The following is a 19,115-nucleotide window of genomic DNA, read 5'->3' as shown; positions in this document are numbered from 1 at the left end:
TTAAAGACTCCCAAGTTCAATACAAAACTTTATTCACCGTACAAGCAACCCAATAAGAACAATTAATAACATCACCCAGCAACATCATTGCTTCACTGAAAAACAACTACTAACAACCATAATACTAAATACTCCACTGACAATCAACTACTAACAACCATAACACTAATCTGCCCGTTAAGCTTGAATTGGCCAAAAATCAACATTTGAACCTATATTTACCAAAAGAAGTACTCAAAAGATTTGAGTTTTAGCAAACTGTGATTGCATTGCACATTGAAATCAAGACCTTTGTCTTGGCCTATTCCTCCAACGTCACCTTCAGACATAATTGACATAACTCTTGCACTTCCAAGTGCTCAGGCATCATGTTTCTTCATTGCAGTAGCCTTGGCCCTTAGATCATCCATTCCACCTATTCTAAACATAACAGGAATCTAATCTATAAAATAGGAAAATTGCCTAAAATCACAGAGCATAGCAATGACAAAGCACCAGAAAACCAGGGAAGAACCAAGTTCGGGTGAAACAGATTATTTAGTATCAGTATTGAGAGAAACCTTCACAGGATCCACAAGAAAAGTAATAACCATGATGATCCACATCACGTGCAACAAAACAAGTCAAAGAGTGAAGTAGCTATCCCAACGATGATTCCCATCACCAACAACGGACCAAGTCAAAAAGTGCCATCAAAATTGAACATAGGCATAGGATTGCCCGAATGCCATATTATTGCTGCATATTCCCAGTGCTAAACAACCCAAAATTAATTCTCATTCGAACCAAATAGCTTCATCCTGGACAATGGGGTTCTCAAGTACCCCTCTACCTCATACTTCTTTGGAGAAAGCTCCCGGTACTTGGCAAACTGATCTCTCGCCTCAGCATTCCTGTCCTGCAAGCTATAAATCATCCCCATACAAAAATAGGGCCTAAAATCTTTGGGATCCTCCTTCGCCAAATCCTGGTAAGTCCTCAAAGCCTCATCAACATTCTTCTGCAAAAACTGTATCTGTGCCATTATGAACCGCACGTCCCGTGCCTCCTTCGCCTTGTTCTCCTCCAACGCAATATTCAACGCGTCTTCCAACCGCTTAATCACGGCCTCGCCTTCCCCACACCGGTCCATAATCAAAGCGTTCTCAAACAATGCTTCAAACGACAACGGGTCAAGAGCTAGAATTTCTTCAAACACTCTGCGCGCGTTCTCGGCGTCGCCCATTTCGTTTAACAACCTCCCCATCAGGAACTTCCACTCGGTTGAAGAGGGCTGTGCAGCAATCAGGCGTCTGAGGACCTTGAGAGCCTGCTCGTCCTCTCCATTCTCGAGATTTTCTTGCAATAGCGACTTCAAGGTCTCGACGGCTTCGGAATTCGATTCGAGTAACTCGGACAATGGGGAGGACAGGTCTCGGTCTTGGGCTGCAGCTTCGGCTTCGGCTTGAGCTTGGTCCTGCTCTTCTTCAAGAATCGGGGTTTGCTGGGAAAGTGCGGTAGGAGATTCCGCTCTGGCTGGCAACACCGAGAGCTTTGCTATCATTGCGGCCGTGGCACAGACGAAAAGTGCGGCTTTTGTGTAGCGACCAAGTGTTCGAACAATGGGATGGGGGTTCCTTTCGGTGGTGACATTTGGGGTGTGAGTCGCGCAAGCAAAGACTTTGAGGCGAGAGTGGGGATACTGGAGATTTGGAGTGCTAAAACGGAGATACGAAGAAGAAGATGATGGTTTTGTAGTGGAGATGGAGGATGAGAGGGAATTGATTGACGACGACGACGACGACGATAATGTGGCTAAAGTGAAGCTCATGGCTATGGAGTTTTGCAGGATCGAGAAATTGTGGTCTCGTTTAGTCGGTGAAAGGGCGGGGCTTTGGGGTTTATGGCTTCTATAGACTATTGGTGGTGGTTGTTGGGAAATGCAAATTTATGAGTTGAGAGTTGAGAGCCTACGGCCTACCGGTCTGGTGGCCTGGCATTGTGTTAGGTATTACCATTTGAATTTTATAAAAGAGTAATCTTCTTTCAACTTTTATTATTTTATTATTATTTTATGATGTATTATTAAGTGATTAAAAATTATTTTTTATATTTTATTTGTAAATCTATTATTTAATTACCACATCATAAAATGATAAAAATTGAGATGATAAATAGATTTTTTCTTTACAAAAAGAAAGAAAAATTTTAGACATAAGTTTCACTCTTGTATAATACTTAAAAATATATAATTTTATTTTTTTATTTTTAAAAAATATGTTATATTTTTAAATAATATGCAGAAATGTGGACTTCTAACTTCTATCTAGAATTTTACTAAATGATAACTTCTATCTTGAATTTTACTAAATGATATAACGACAAAGGAATGTATTTGTAAATCAGTAAAAAAAATATTTTTTTAATAATAAATATTAATTTTTTTTAAAGAAAAAATATACATTTTCTTTCTTTTTGTCATCTTTTAAAAGATTTTTTTTTTTTTCCCTTTCATTTTAGCAGCAAGCGCATTCAAACCAAAAACCCACCCATTACTCATTTTGGTTTGTTTGGTGGAAAGAGGGAATACAAACTCCAACTTGACCTTCTCTCGCTTCCTCGACAATGCAAGAGTAACATAATGGTAAACAAGGAGAGCTTGCCAACAGGGATGGTGGGAAAAAGGCTCCAACGCTCATGTCCGTGCGGATTTTTGGTTTTGCCCCTCTTATTTGGATTCCTTTTCAAGCCTCTTTTTGCCACTTAAAAGGCGTTTGCTGTAATGGATAGGTTGTATTGATAGTGTATTTAGTGCTGCCTTCAGATTATGTGATTTAGAATTCCTAGTCATAGATAGAATAGACCACTAATCCCAACACACATATGGTACTAGTATGTACCGGTCGATAAAAGATGATGAAAATTAATTGAATGTTATGTAATTGTATAAAGGTGCATCCAGCAATAATCGTTAGGTGTGCTACATAGCACAGCACAAATTTGAGTTTTTTTTAATATATTTAAATATTTTTAAAAAATAAAAAAAAATACATTAATACATTAAAAATTATTTTCTTAATTATTAAGTTAAAAAAATTAAATACAAAATCGATCAAAGTGAGGGAGTAAAGTAAAGAGGCAAACTAGCATTTTCCTTATATAAAAGAAATGTACAACATGAAAGAGATTTTTGTTTTAAAAGAGAGAAATGTCATATTGCGAGAGAGAATATTTTTTATGTGTGCCCACTCAAGAATGAAATAAAGACGAACATGAATAAATGAAAAACAACAAATCTAAACATGTATTTTTTGTAACGTATGAACTCATGTTTAGTAAAAAGACCTTGTAATTTAATTTTTAATAATTTTCACTGTAAACTCCTTTTTAAAAAAAAAATTCAATGCATGTTTCATTTTTACTATTATTATAAAGTTAAAATATTGTTAGAATAAGATTTTTTAATATTATTTTTCTTTTGAAATTTGAAAAAATTAAATTATTTTTTGTATTTACTTTAAAAATTTAAAAAAATTATAAAAATTAAATAATGATTAGATAAAAAAATAAAATAAAAATATTTATATTTTAATAGTATTTAAATACAGATATAAGATATGATAAAATGATTGGTTGAACTATCTCAACACCTAGACGGGCTAACATTCTAGTTCTTCACGGTGAAAAGGTAAAAAAAATTATGTAGGCTTATAATAATGGCACTTAGATTAGGTTCTCTACCAAAAGAAAAGTTCTTGGGCCATGGACTATGTTATTGGAGATGGGCTTGACTTATAAGTTACTGGGCCTTGCCATATGGGATTCGGCTTATTTGGGCAATTACTGTCTTGGATGTGTTTTTCAAGAAATTTGAGGTTGTCCTTTAAGGTACGCATTGAATGAGATTACCATTTAAAAGGTTTAAATAGTTTCAAGTTATTAAGTATATTACTACTAAGTTTAACTAATTAATGTAGGTCTAGAGGATTTTGAAGTGTAGGCTTGAATGGTGTGTTTGGTTTGAGGGAAAGTGTGAGAAAGTGAATAAAGAATTTAGACAAAGGAGGTTTCAGCTAAGGCTTGAGAATAGAGGTGGCAATATGTGACACGATTCGTTAATTCAACGCGATCAAAACACAATAAAAGCGAGTTAGAATTTAGTTTTAACGGGTTCGGATCAAAACGGATTGACATGTTAAGACACGATTGTTTAACGGATCACTAATGAGTCGACCTGTTAAGAAAATAAAAATTACCTTTATACCCTTAACCCTAAAACTCAAAAAACCCCCAACTCTAAACCCTTGTACCTTTAAACCCTCACGCCTCTCTTGGCCTCTTCAACCCTCACGCCACCCGTCGCCCACGCAGAGTCACAGACTCTTCAACTCGCTCGTCGCCCACGCAAACTCTGAGTATGTCGCCCATCCAATTCTCTTCACCGTCCATCGCCCATTGTAAGTCAATCTAGCCGAGATTTCTACTCTACCTTTACTTATTGTTTGGTTGCCCTAAAAAAAGAAAAAAAGATGGGAAAACGTTGATCAGATGGAAAAAAAAAAAAAGATTTATCTGCATATTCGTATCAACTTGGAAATAGATATCGCAAAAGATTTAAAATATTTGGCTCTTTTCAAGTTTGCCTGTGTTAGAGTACTGTGATGGATTATGGATATATGTGTATTTGGAAATAGATGAGTAATAGAATGTATGATGAAATGGTGAACAGAAGATGGAATCTACTAAAATTCATACGCATGGGTGTGTTCAGCTTCCTCTCTTCCTCATGTGATTTCTTCTCTGATCTTGTAACAGCCTGTAATCTATTTATCCTGTTCTTTTAACATATGAGGTTGTAGAATTTCAACTAAGAACTCAGTTCCTTTTAGCAAGACTAATCCATTAGAATCATTAGATGATGTTGAGTAGATTCAAAAGTATATTTTTTTTAGTGTCCAAATGAGTTTTTCAACTAGGAATAGACAAATAAAATTTGTTGAGGTCAATAATAAACTTGCAGTAAACTTTTGTCAATGAGAACGCCAAAACTAGTCTGTACTTTTTGGAGAAATTGTGATGAACTTTGTGATCTAGGTCTGGTAGTTGTTAAGCATGCATGCAAAAAATCAAACCTTGAGACATAGATGCACTGCATATACCTTAAGTCTGAGCTAATATATTTAAGAAAACTCAGGAAAGAAATTAAAGATCCAAGAATATTAAAAAACATTGCAGATATGCATGGATTAATTGGCTAAGCCGCGTGTTCCTGAAGATCCAAATAGTGCTAAATTTTGATCTAGAATTAATGGAATTAAATCGTCAAAGCTTCATAATTTTCTTCGACTATAATTGAAGCTAGAAGTAGGAATTTTAGGTCTTTCCATCGGTTCAATGTCTATACATACATATATATATATATATATATATACACATACATATACCATGATGCATGCGTGAAAATGAAATAAAAAATACAACTGGCCTATTCATATCTATGATGGGCGGACTCACACTATGCTTTTGATGGAGCCTACCAGCTACTGACACGGCAGTTACTTCATTAAAAAAAAAAATCATTAATTCTATTGGTCTTAATTATACTATTTTCATCATTACTTTTATTTTAAGAAAGTTTTAAGGTAATTTAAAAAATTTTCTAAGGCCTCTCGTTTGGATAGCAGTGCGATGCTTTGTGAATAGTACGAAATAGTTTGAATTAAGATTTTTATTACGTTTTGTGATTTGAGAGAAAAAAATTAAATAAAAATATCATAAAATTAAAATATAATATTTTTAGTATTATTTTTATTTTGAGGTTTGAAAAAGTTCAATTATTTTTTGTGTTTTATATGAAAGTTTAGAAAACTTGTAATGATTAGGTGAAAAAATATGAAAGAAAAGTTAAAAAGTGTTTGTGTTTAAGTAGTGTTTAGATATTGAGATAATATGAGATGAGATGAGACCAACTACTTATTCAAACGGGGCCTAAATCTTCTCTCTCAGCTCTATCCTATGTTTTTGTTTGCGCAAGCCCGATGTCGAGTTAGGTTTATTCTCAATTAGCATAATTATTTAAAAGCGTAATATCATTTTATAAAAGATGGCATAGAAATTCCTAATATGGATCCCCATTTTACTACTGACCGTGATCAACAAGAAGTGTTAATAGAATTTCGTTACAAGAGTGAATATATTTAATGTTACTATGGACTCTCATTTGCAATAGTTAAACAATAAATTTAGTTAGGAGTAAGCACTGACATAGTTGGAATCAGATTCTATCGGAGTTCAGATTTAAACTTCAACTTGTGTAGCTACGATCCAACTTCGACTCTGATTTTTCGAAGCAGAGTCAGATTTAGGCTTTGTTTTGGATTTTCTTTTTAGTTTCATATTTAGCCCACTTTTAAAAAAGAATTTTTTGTAGGCTTTCAAATTTTAGTTTTTTCAAAAATTAAAAACTAAAACTAAATCATTCATTGTTAATTTACTTCTATACTAATATTATCTAACGTATTTTTATATTAGACTAAGTGTTTGATTACATTTTATCATACTATAGTATTAAATATTATTTCTAGTGTCTAATTACAGATTATTATACTATAGTATTATGTGTTATTAACTTATTATATTTAGACTTATTTCTATACTAGTGTCTAACTTATTTATAACTCATTTCTACACTAGACTTACTTCTAGTGTCTAATTACATGTTATTATGCTTTAGTAGATTAGTATTATGTGTTATTAACTTATTATACTAGACTTATTAGTTATTTCTATACTAGTATCTAATTTATTTATATACATGACTTATACTATAGTATCTAATTACATGTTATTATACTAATGTCTAACTTAATCATAGACTAGACTTTCTAATATCTAATTATATGTTATTATACTTTAGTAAATTAGTATTTTGTATTATTAACTTATTATACTAGGCTTATTTCAATATTAGTACCTAACTTATTTCTATACTTGATCATGTATGATAGTAATAATATGATGTTTAGATATATTAAACTATTATGAACTGGAAGTTAAGGAGGTAATCTTTTCAATGAATTCTCTTGGATCTCCTGGACCAGTTGGATTTTATCAACAACATTGTGACATAGTGGGGCCTAGTATCTGTGAAGTAGTCTTGGAAGTTCTTAATCGTGGAAGCTGGACACATGGTCTCAATAGACTTTTATTGCTCTAATAGCAAAAAAGAAGGCATTCCTTTGTTTCTGAGTTAGACCGATAAGTCTCTACTATGTTCTTTATAAAATTATAGTAAAGGTGTTGGCAAATAGATTGAAAAAAGTTCTTCCAAATCTGATCTCACAAACTCAGAGTGCATTTGTTCTAGATAGGCTCATTTCAGACAATGTTATTATTGCTTTTGAAGCCTTACATACTATGAAGTGCAGAATGAAGGGAAGAGAAGGTTATATGGCACTCAAATTACATATGAGCGAAGCCTATAATAGGATTGAATGGAATTTTTGGAGGCAGTCATGAAGAAAATGGGATTTGCAAGAAGTTGGATTGACCTGATTATGCAAATATGTCTCAATAGTTTCTTATTCTATCCTTTTAAATGGCACATCAGCAAAGTTTCAAACCTACAAGAGGCATTAGGCAGGGTGATCCCTTATCACCCTACCTCTTTATCATATGTTCTGAGGCACTCAGTTGCTTATTAAGCAAAGCTTAAAGGAATGGTATTCTTACTGGGTTTAAACTAGTTAGACACCATGTTTCAACCAATCATTTGTTTTTTTGTAGATGACAATCTCTTGTTCTATAAAGCTAACTCATTGAGTGGAGTAGGTTGGCCAGGATATTGGATTTATATGAAAAAACTTCGAGTCAGAGGCTCAACAAGGATAAGACTTCACTATTTTTCAGCAGTAACACAAGACAAGAGCCAAAGGATTTGATCATTCGAGCTACAAGAGTTCAAGCTATTACTTCTTACGAAAAGTACCTGGGATTGCCTGTCACTGTGTGCAGATCTATAGCCAACTCATTCAGGAATATTATTAACAAAGTTAAGGTTAGGTTGAGCAATTGGAAAACTCAGTTTCTGTCTAAAGCTGGTAAAGAGGTGTTGATTAAATCCATTATTCATGCTATACCTACTAATTGTATGGGGCTTTTTAAATTACCAAAACAGCTTATCAATCAACTGAACAAAGCTGTTAGGAGCTTTTGGTGGGGTCAACAGGCTAATGAGAGCAAGATTCATTGGATCAAGTGGTATCATATGAGGAAGTCTAAGAAGATGGGGGGGGTCTTGGCTTTAGGGACTTTGAAGATTTTAATATAGCCTTGTTGGCAAAATAATGTTGGAGGGTTCTTAAAAATCCACATTCATTGGCAGCTTAGGTTCTTAAAGCAAAATATTTTCCACATGCCAACTTTCTTCAAGCAAAATTGGGAAGCAGACCTTCTTATGTCTGTCAGAGTTTTCTTTGCAAGGCTTGTTTTGGAGCCATTATTCGTGACTAGGAAGGATCTGTGAAAGGGACAATGAGAAGGAATTATGATTTATACCCTGATCCTATGCTAGCCGAGACCATTGCTGCATTTTATGTTGTAAAATTTTGTGAAGAGCAAGGCTTCAAAAATGTCATATTGGAAGTAGATTCTCTACTAGTTGTTTGATAAGATTCAAAAGCAACAAGTTGATGATACTTGTTGTGGAATGTTTATAGCAGAAATTCTTGATATTTTGGCAGGTTTTGAACATTGGTTAGTGAACCATGTTGGGATGGATTGTAATAAGGCAGCTCATACTTTAAGCAAAGATGCTTTGGGTTTCTAGATGTTAAAATTGATCTTCATGAGATTCTTATTTGTATTCTCCCCTACTGTTGATAAATAAAAATATGATTTTCTTTAAAAAAAAAAGAATTTAACTATATAAGTTATAGTCATATAAATAAATATACTAGTATATATGATAAATATATAAATAAATGCATATTTTTATAACATATGTATAATATCGGAGTCGGATTCAAAGTCGGAGTGGGATTTGAAAGGCAAAGTTAGAGTCGGATCGGATCGAAGTCGGAGTCGGTCAGCGACACCTCTGACTTTGACTCCAAGTAAAAAATAAAAATAAAAACCTTCGATTCCGACTTCGACAAGTCGGATTCAGAGTCAGAATTTTTTCTCCTGAGAAGTCGAAGTCAGAGCCGACTCCGACTCCACTCCAATATTGTACATATTTTTATAAAAATATGTGTTTTTCTATATATTAATCATATAAATATAATAACATTTAATACTAATGTATAAACACTAAAATGCATAATAACATGTAACATTGTAATACTAATAAATAATAACATGAAACATTAATGGATAAACACTAATATATAAATTTATAATAACATGTAATACTAATATATAATAACTAAAGTGTTGAAGATATAAATTTTATATAACCATATCTTATAAAGTTATATAGTTAGTTAAACTCAAGTATAATAATATATAATAGTAATGTATAATAACATTTAATACTAATATATAATAACGTTTCATATTTATACAACTTATAATTTAAATACTATAGTATAAGTTTATAATACTAATCGCCTATTAAATACTATAGGAATAACTTATAAGTTAGAAATGAGTATAAAATATTATATTGAGTTAATAACATGTAATACTATAGTATAATAACATTGTAATTTGACATTAATTAAATAATAATTGTTAATAATAAATACTAACAATTAAAATTAAGTGATAAAATAATTATAAAAGCTATAAATAAAAAACTTAGAGTTAAAGCATAGATTAAAATTGATTTAGATTTAGATTTTAGAGAAAAAAAACCCAACAGCCCAGCCCACACTCCATTTAAAATGGCGTTTTCTTTTTTTTTTATTATTATATTGCAAAACGACGCCGTGTTACGTGTAACAAAGCTCTAAGCTTTTGGTTTCCCTCCCCCTTCCCCGAAAGTTTCATATCTCCTTCACTCTTCAATTCTAATGCTAGCAAGTAGCAACTAGCGGTGTAAAAAAAATCGAAAAATTAGACCAGATCGGCCTGAACCAGTCAAACCGGTATGGAACCGATTTCTGTAATGGCCAAACTGGTCTAGTTCTGACTTTAGGCTTTTTAGGACTGGACCAGTTCCATATAATATATATTTTATTATATAAATTATTATATATAATATATAATAATATAAATTAATTTAAAAATAAACTGAAATTGACAAATCACATCAATATTTGTTTAATCACTTAAAATCAGTTTAAAATTGAAAAAAAATCCTAAATATCAAGAGATTTGAATTTATAGACTAAAGTTGTAAATAAGATCACTAAAATATTATTTACGAAAAAAGAAATAAAATCACTCAAATATTATTACCAAATTTTTATGATCTAATAAATTCTCAATATATTCTTTTTGATAAGTACATAATACATTAGTAAATTAGTAATATTAATATAAATTATTATATAATGTATATTAATTATAATTTACATTTTATGGCTTAATACTAATAGTCTAATACTATATTACTATTAGTAATATATTTTAAGTTTATATATAAATTAGTATATAAATCACTATACTAATGTATAGTGTGTGATAGTAAATATAATGTATTTCAAAGAATACAAGCGGTAATAGAGGAATGGCTTTGATACCAAAGGCGTATTCTTTGTATAAGATATCATCTGAGTATAAGATACTATTTGAGTATTCTTAAGAAAAGAAAATAAAGTATAAGATACCATCTGAGTATTCTTGCTTTATAAAAAAAATAAAAAAATAAAAAAATAACTGATATAGATTTTTAACAAAGATAACCTATAGAAAAAAAATCAAGTATATTGAGAAGTTTGTATTGGTAAGCTATGAAAACCCGTTGGTCAGCCCATTCATGCTGGAGAGTTTTAAGGGTAGTCCTAGTGGTGTTCTCTTAAGATCTTAATCTACTTATTTCTCTTTGAATATAGGAAATATTTGCCTTAAAAACCTGTCTCAATTAATTCTTTATTCAAATCTGATGAATCTAGCACTAGTATTCCCATAGAACCTGATAATATCAACCAAGAAAATTATAGTATAATAAATATAGAAAGAAATTTACAAGATTGGACAATTCCTAATATTCTAAAAAATCAAATATACAAACAATCCACTTTTTCCTCTAAATTATCATTTCTTACTAATTATACTATTAAAACAGTAGAAAAAACCATTAGTTTAAATAATGATTGTGAATCATTAAAATTATTAACAAAAGAAGTTATTAAACATCATAAAGAACATAAATGTTTTTTCATCCATATTGGATTAGCACAAGTGGTTATAAAACCACTCACAAGAAGCAAATTAAATACCTCAATATTACTCCGTCTAAGAGATGAGAGACACTATAATATTCATGATTCATTACTTGACATGGTAGAATCAAACCTATTCCAAGGCCCAGTTTATTTTAATTGTTATCCTAATTATTCTCTTTCATCATTTGATACTAATATCTTACATATTTTAATATTAAATATTAAAACAAATGGTTATCATATGATGAAAGGATCACATCCTTTAACAGTAGTATATAAGATCCATTATAAACTGATGAAAATAACATTAGAGCCACAAGCTCTTATTACCAGTCCAAAATAATATACATTATTACTACAATCTAGTACACAAAATTCTAGTTTACAAATTTCTAAACAAATTAATTGGAATCAAACTACTCTCTTTAATGAATGACAATTAGAAAATATCACTCAATTACCTAAAATAGAAAATAATTCTAATGATGATCTAAAATATATAAATAAAAAAAATGGATGGAACCGTTCAAATTGTTTTTCAACCTTATAGAAGAACTTTATCACACTCACGTTATTTTTCTCCAATACCTTCTAGTTATCATACACCCACATATGTTATTAGTTCAATTTATCAGAATAAATCTCAAAATTTTGACACAAGATCTCAAAATCTAGACACTCAGATCCAGAGAGTTATTCATAAAGATATTATTGATACACCAATATAATAGCCAATAGTTCTAATACCAAAGACGTATCCCAGGTAATATATATATATTATATATATAAAAGATAGTAAATATTAATAATAGCTTAACGATAATAACAATAGGCGGTATAACCAGCTATATACATGAGAGCAAGTAGTACAGGTGGTATAACTGACTATATGCATGAATAAATATTAAAGATAAAAAAGATATATGATAATATTGATTTCATTAAAAACATGATATTTACAATGAGATTAATTTTTAGAAGAATTGGAAGCAAAAGACATGAAAGAAGGTTTACAAAATATAGGTTTTAGGAAGTGAGAATGACAAGAGAAGAGAAGTATTGGCTTCAGAAAAAAGTTTTTGAATGTCTCCCTTTTCTTTACAGACTCTTTTTATAGACACTAAAATAGTAACTCTTAATAATACATGCCTGACATTTTATCTTCCTACATCAACTAACAATAAGTATAGTTCAATAGATATACAAAGTAGTTTGGGAAGCACCCCCTCGTGATATACTTAAACTGATCCAATAATCTGCCAATAAGCCTCCAAAGATCCAGAATGCACATTCTCATTGGGAAGCACCCCCTCGTGGTATATTTAAACTCAATTGGGATGCTGCTTTAGACAAAATAAATTGTAAGGTAGGTGTAGGGGTGGTGATCTGAGATTGGGAAGGCCAAGTTAAAGCAACCATGAGAATGAAACGTGATTTGTTCTCTGACCCCCTACTAGTTGAAGCTTATGCAGTCTTCAAGCCTCAATTTTCTGTAAGTCCCTAAGAGAACAAATATAGTCAAGGAAGGTGATTCTCTGCAAGTAGTTCACTGCCTAAAAGCTCACACTGACTCTGACTCCTATGTGGGAACACTGCTAAGAGACACCAAGGAAACACTGAATTCCTTTACTTCATGGACTGTTAAGCCAACTTTAAGAGCATGTAATACTGTAGCCCATGTTTTGAGCCGAGATGCTCTTAGTACTTGTGATAGCATTATCTTATCTCAATAGATGTTATCCCTCATTGTATCCAAACGTTGATATAATTTTTATTAATAGAGGTTTTATTCTAAAAAAAAAAAAATAGATATACAAAGTAGTTTGTCTTTTAGTAGACAATAATCTTGACCTTGAAATAGTAACTTTTGTCTTGGTTTTGAACAGTACACAATAATCTGATAATAAATGAAGTTGTTTGTGTTTATTTTTCTAAAGAGATAATACTTCTGACAGTTTTCATCTGTCATGTTGAATAATTGAGAAAGAAATAATCTTCTGAAATCACATGATCTGAGAGTCATATTTTGTGAATTTCAGATCAAATGGATCTTGAGAATCCATCATATACTAGATGGTTGGATGAGTTGCCCTAAGAAAGAGATGCCTGTTGAAAAGGAGAGGCATGTTGGGAATGAGAGGTCTGTTGAGCTGATGATAATATGTGTTGTTGTAATGGTGATAATTTGACTTGCTACTGTGCGTCTTCTTCATCATCGTTGTTTGAGACTTGTAACATTGTCTCAACTAATTTTTTCAAGTCATTTTTGTTGGTAATGGATATTAATTGAGCCTGAAATATACTTCGTTGAACTAGAACTTCAAGGGCTTTGGTAATTTAAAAAAAAAATTAAAATATGATTGTAATTATATTTTTTCTACCATTTGATAGAGACTTGGTGGGCTAAAAACATAATGTTTTTGAGAGATGGATGAGGGTTTGATGACGTATTCCCACTTCATAATCCAATTTAATTTTGTTTTAAGAAAAAAAAAAAAAAAAGAAGTTGTGAACAATGCTTTAATGAGAGTGGATAATCATTTTGTGAAAAAGAAATCTGAAGACTTTCTTAGAAAGGAAGATGAAGGAGGAGAGGTTCAGATCCATAATAATCTCACCATAGTAAAAATCGTCGCGAAAATGCCCCGATCTCTTGTAATTTGTCGAAGTGGAGGAACTAGGATTTGTGCAAATTTTTGTTTTGTTTTAAAAACATTTTTGTTCATACCTGTTGATAATCGTAATAATCATAATATGACAGATCATATGGATGAGAAAACTTCATTGTTAAATAGGAATTGTTTTCCCATTATTCCAAGGTGATGAGTTGTTTAATAGTGACTTTATGAAAGACAATAATTGTAGATGTAGGTGGAGAATATTGAGTTTGAAGAGAACAAAGGATCTCAGAAAGAATAATTGAATCTGTGTCTACTAATATGAATTCATAAAAATGCTGGGTTTTCTTAACATTTTATGGGATATAATGCTAGTCTGGCAAAAGAAATTCATCAAGTAATTTTTGGGGATTAGACATGTGTAGGATTTCAGACTCAATGGGAAAAATTGGATGTTAGTGAGTTTTAATGATAATATAGAATGTAGAAGATTGAGATAATAGTGGGGGATTAATAATTTGAGAAAGAGTAGAGGAAGAAGGAGAAACAACTTTAGAGTATGTTAGTAGTTTTGGAGAAGTTAATGGTGAGAATTGATTGTAAGATAGCCTAATATTTTGTGGGAATGTTCTCAATACCATGTATAGTTTTAGAGTTGCAGAAGGACAATGTGAATGATAAGGAAGAGATGGTGGCTGAGCATAAGAAGATTTGGACTTTATTCTTGACCTTTAATCAAAATTTCCTTGGCTGATTAACAAGCTATTCTAAGTAAAAATTTTTGATCAACAAATCATCTTTTGGGCAGGATTCCAACATTCTAAATGGAATCTAATAATTTGTTCTAAATCAGTTAATAATTTTTGTTTCATAATTCCTCCCTAACCAAGATCAGAGGCATCTGTTTCAACAATTTTAAAAGTATGAGGTAATGAGAGTCCTAAGCATAGTGATTTCTTAACGTGAGACTTAATTTATTTTATAATATTTATATGTGTTTCTATCCATGAGGTGGATTCTTTTTTAATCTTTTGAATAATAGTTTACATAATGGCTTAAGAGATTGATAAAAATCTGCAACATAATTAAAACTTCCTAAAATTTTTTGTAATTATTGCTTAACTTTTATTTCATCAGGAAATTTATTAACAAATTCTATTGTTCTACTAATTGATGTAATAGTTTCTTGATAGATATCATGTCCGAGGAACCTAATTTTATTTTTGGTGATAAAACAACTAATCCATTTTGTTTAATGCCTTGAACAAAAGTATTTAAATGTTTTATGTATTGTTCAATTGATGAAAAAAATATTAATACGTCATCTATATAAACTATTGAAAAGTGCGTGAAATGAGTAATTATTTCATTCATAATATTTTGGAATTCATTAGGAGCATTTTTTAATCCGCATAGCATAACATTTCATTCATAATGTCCAAATAGGACTGTGAATGATATTTTATACTAGTCTTTTTTAGAAATTTGGAGTTGCCAAAATCCATTCTTCATGTCAAATTTTGAAAATACTGTAGTATTATAAAGACGAGATAATAAATATTTCTTATTAGGAATTGAATATATATAATCTATTGTAATATTTTATTTAATGGTTTATAGTTGATAACTAACTGAAGAACTCCTCTTTCTAATTCTGTCTTTTTTTAACGTAAAAGACAGCAAAACTCCATAGTGACTTGCTTTTCCTAATTAATCATTTTGTTAATAAATCATTAATTTCCTTTTTACATAATTCTAATAATTCATTGTACATTTGTATTGGTCTAGCTTTAGTAGGAATATTCTTTTTAGAAAATTCTTTTTCATAAGATAATTCAAATATATGTTGTTTTCTATTTCAAAAAGTATTAGGTAAGTTAGAGCATACTTCTTTTTCAATTATAATTTTAAAATTATTGATTTTTTGTATTAATAATGAATCTTTTAATTGTTCTTCAATTCTTTTATATTTTAATTCTTATTTTAAGAAATTAATCTGTTTTTATTTTCTTTTAATCTTATTTGTTAAAAAAATAATTTATTTGGTTAATAAAACTTCTTTTAGAGAGTTAATTTCTTTTGATATAAGAGGAAATAAAAATTTAAATTGAAATTCTTGTCCAAGTATTTTAGTATAAATTCCTTTTTTTATTACAGAAAAATGGTAAAGTAAGGCAATAAATAGATTTCTCAATGTTACTTTAGTGTTAATATTTTTTTACTAAACTAAATGTTATTTTAAAGCAAATTTCATTATTACAGATATATGCATTAGATAATTTAAAATTTCTATTTAATTTTGTTCCATTAGTTTAGGATAATGTCATTTTTATTTTTTCAAAATATTTGGAAGGTATTAATCCCTCTTATATATAATTTAAATATGCTCTTGTGTCTAATAAGGTAATTGTAGTAAAAGAAAATTCTTAGTTAATAGAGACTGTTACTTCAGTATACCATTTCTGAAAATTTATCCTATCAAGGATATTAATAAAATTATTTGTTTCGTCTTTAATAACTATTGTTGGACATTCTCCTTCTTCTTTATTATGATGAGTATTTATGTTTTTATCTATTTTTAATAATATAATTTCTTGTAGTAATTGTTCATTTGAAACCTCTAATCTAAGATTAGATGCTTTCAAATTTCTAACCTCTTGTTTTATTGCATTAATTTCTTGTTGTAAATCTTGTAATACATTTTTTTTTTCTGTTTTAAATCTACTTACTATTTGTAAAAATTTATAGAGTGTTGAAGTGGTTACTGAAGTGGTTTGAAACTTTGATTAGTAAAAATATCTTTTAGTTTTACCAAATAATTTTTTCTTTCGTGTGGATCATTAACTTTATCAACTCATTATAATATAATATCTTCATATTTTGAGAGTACATTAATATTTTTATTATAAATACAATTATTCTTATCTAAGCAATTGCAAACTTATACCTCATCTTCTTCTGATTCACTATCAGAAGATTGCTATGAAAATGTTGATTATTTTAATTGATAGATTTCTTCTTCTTCTTCATTTGAATGCATTATAAAAATATTTAATAATTTTTATTTTAATATTTCAGGTATATCTAATTCATTCATCTATTGTTTGAACTTACAATTTGACTTGTAATATCCAATTTGTTCACATTTATAACAAACAATCTGTTTTTTGTTTTTAGTATACTTTTTAGTATTTTTTATTGGTTTATTATATATTTTTTATCTTTTATCTTTTTATAAGATCTTTATATTTTCTTTTTTATGAGAATAATTCTTATAAATTCATTTTCCCTTTTTGTATCTTCTTGAATGAGTCAATAATGTAGTATAACCAAACTGTTCATAAAATGTACCTAATTCTTTCTTAGCAAATTTCTTTTCTTTATCTATTTACTTTTTTAATCTTAGATCATTGTACATAATTAAGCAAGTTATATTAATAGTAATTATTATATCACCATATGTGAAATTAAGAAAATCAATAATACCATCTGATTTTACTAATGATCCTCGCACATTTTGGGCGAAGTAATATGGAGGTCTGATTATGAACTTTTCCTTCAGTATGATTGTTGACAATTATTTCTAATCATAACTTTATTTAGAAATACATCTTTATACTAATGAAAATCAGATAATTGAGGACATCTTAAATTAATTAACAAATCACTAGTTCTTTCTTTAAATTGAATAGGATCACCAACAAAATGCTTGGCTAATACAAATATTAAAGTATTAACAACATCTTCTAATGGTTGACCATTTTCTGTTTTAATGATTTGCATATTTTAATCATGTTTATATTGGGTTAATATTTTTCTTCTTTGTTCATGTGAAAGATAATGATCCCACAAGCAGTTTAATTTGCCAACAAAACCTGTAACAATAATATGAACTACTTGATGATCAATTTTCCTATTACTTTTATAAACATTAGCAACCATATAACCATAATCATATTTCAGATAATCTATCTATATTTCATTCATATAATATATCTGGTGTAAAAGTAGATTTTACTATATGTTTTATTTTTTCGAATTGCATATGCGGTGAGCAGGTCTCGGATACCAATTACGTGTAATAGAAACATGATGTTTAGAATCCCTAGCCGAAAAACTATTAACATGATCTCCTATAATCTTATTTATTTGTAAATTTAAATTTTTAAATTGGTTTTCAATATTACTAATTTTATAATCGAATAAGACAGACTCGTCTGTCTTACTTAATATATTAATATGAGGTTGTTTTGAAGTAAATGCGATTTAGTAATGTTTAATTTTTCTAATTTATTACAGATTTGTTCTAATAAATCATTTTTGTTTTTAGATAAAATAGTTTTTAGATAAGATGAGATTTTATGGGGAAAAATAAAGGGGTTTCTTTTACTTTTTCAATAGTAGGATTAATAAGAGATAGTTGGGTTTCAATTATTTCTAATTGTTTACTCATGAGTTTTAGATATAAATTTGTATAATTATTTTGTTGGATTATATTATCTATATTTTTACTTTCTATTGTAGTATTATATTTTTTTTATTGGTGAAGCTAATATTTGAGTACTTCTTTGGTTATACTTAATGGCTTCAAAATGGGGTATTTTTTATAAACGATTTGATTATTATCTTCCTTAATCCATTGATTAGTAGTCCTATGTATGATTGATAATTGGTTTGATTTATAGATTTCAAACCATGTAAAGAAATGTATATTAATTTGTATTCATTCTAACTACTCATAATATTTTTCTTGAATATAATCTCTCTCTATTTTTGTAAAAGTTAAGAAAAATACTAATCTTTTCTGATTATTTTCTTCTTTCATATAATCTTGTTTGAGATATTCCTTATTAATTTTAAATTCTTATTTACTCAGGGTATATATTTGGGTATCGTATTCGACTACTTGTAAATATGTTGGAGAAGAATATTCTTTTACTTGTTCGAGATTATGAGAGGTGAATACTATACCGGGATGATTAACAGTGTATATTGTTTTATCAATAATATTTTTAGGAATAACTCTAATTTACATTTTATTGCCTAATACTAATAGTCTAATACTATATGACTATTAGTAATATACTTTAAGTTTATATACAAATTAGACTATAGTTAAACTTATACTAAATCACTATAACTAATACTAATATATAGCTATATTAATAGTCTAATATTAATACTATTA

At 29.5% G+C, this 19,115-nt stretch overlaps 1 protein-coding gene across 1 annotated transcript; it reads right to left on the bottom strand.

Annotated features, from left to right (window-relative positions):
• Nucleotides 1-518: 518 nt before the first annotated feature.
• LOC121255735 (protein SLOW GREEN 1, chloroplastic) lies at nt 519-1,981 on the bottom strand. Its single transcript, XM_041156224.1, has one exon. The coding sequence runs from the start codon at nt 1,808-1,810 to the stop codon at nt 770-772; it is 1,041 nt and encodes a 346-aa protein (XP_041012158.1). The 5' UTR covers nt 1,811-1,981; the 3' UTR covers nt 519-769.
• Between the last annotated feature and the right edge of the window lie 17,134 nt (nt 1,982-19,115).

The sequence above is a fragment of the Juglans microcarpa x Juglans regia genome, chromosome 3D (genome assembly GCF_004785595.1).
Source record: "Juglans microcarpa x Juglans regia isolate MS1-56 chromosome 3D, Jm3101_v1.0, whole genome shotgun sequence".
In the NCBI taxonomy this organism is placed as follows: Eukaryota; Viridiplantae; Streptophyta; class Magnoliopsida; order Fagales; family Juglandaceae; genus Juglans; species Juglans microcarpa x Juglans regia.
The sequence above is the reverse complement of the archived record's forward strand: the minus strand, read 5'-3'. Positions and strand labels throughout refer to the sequence as shown.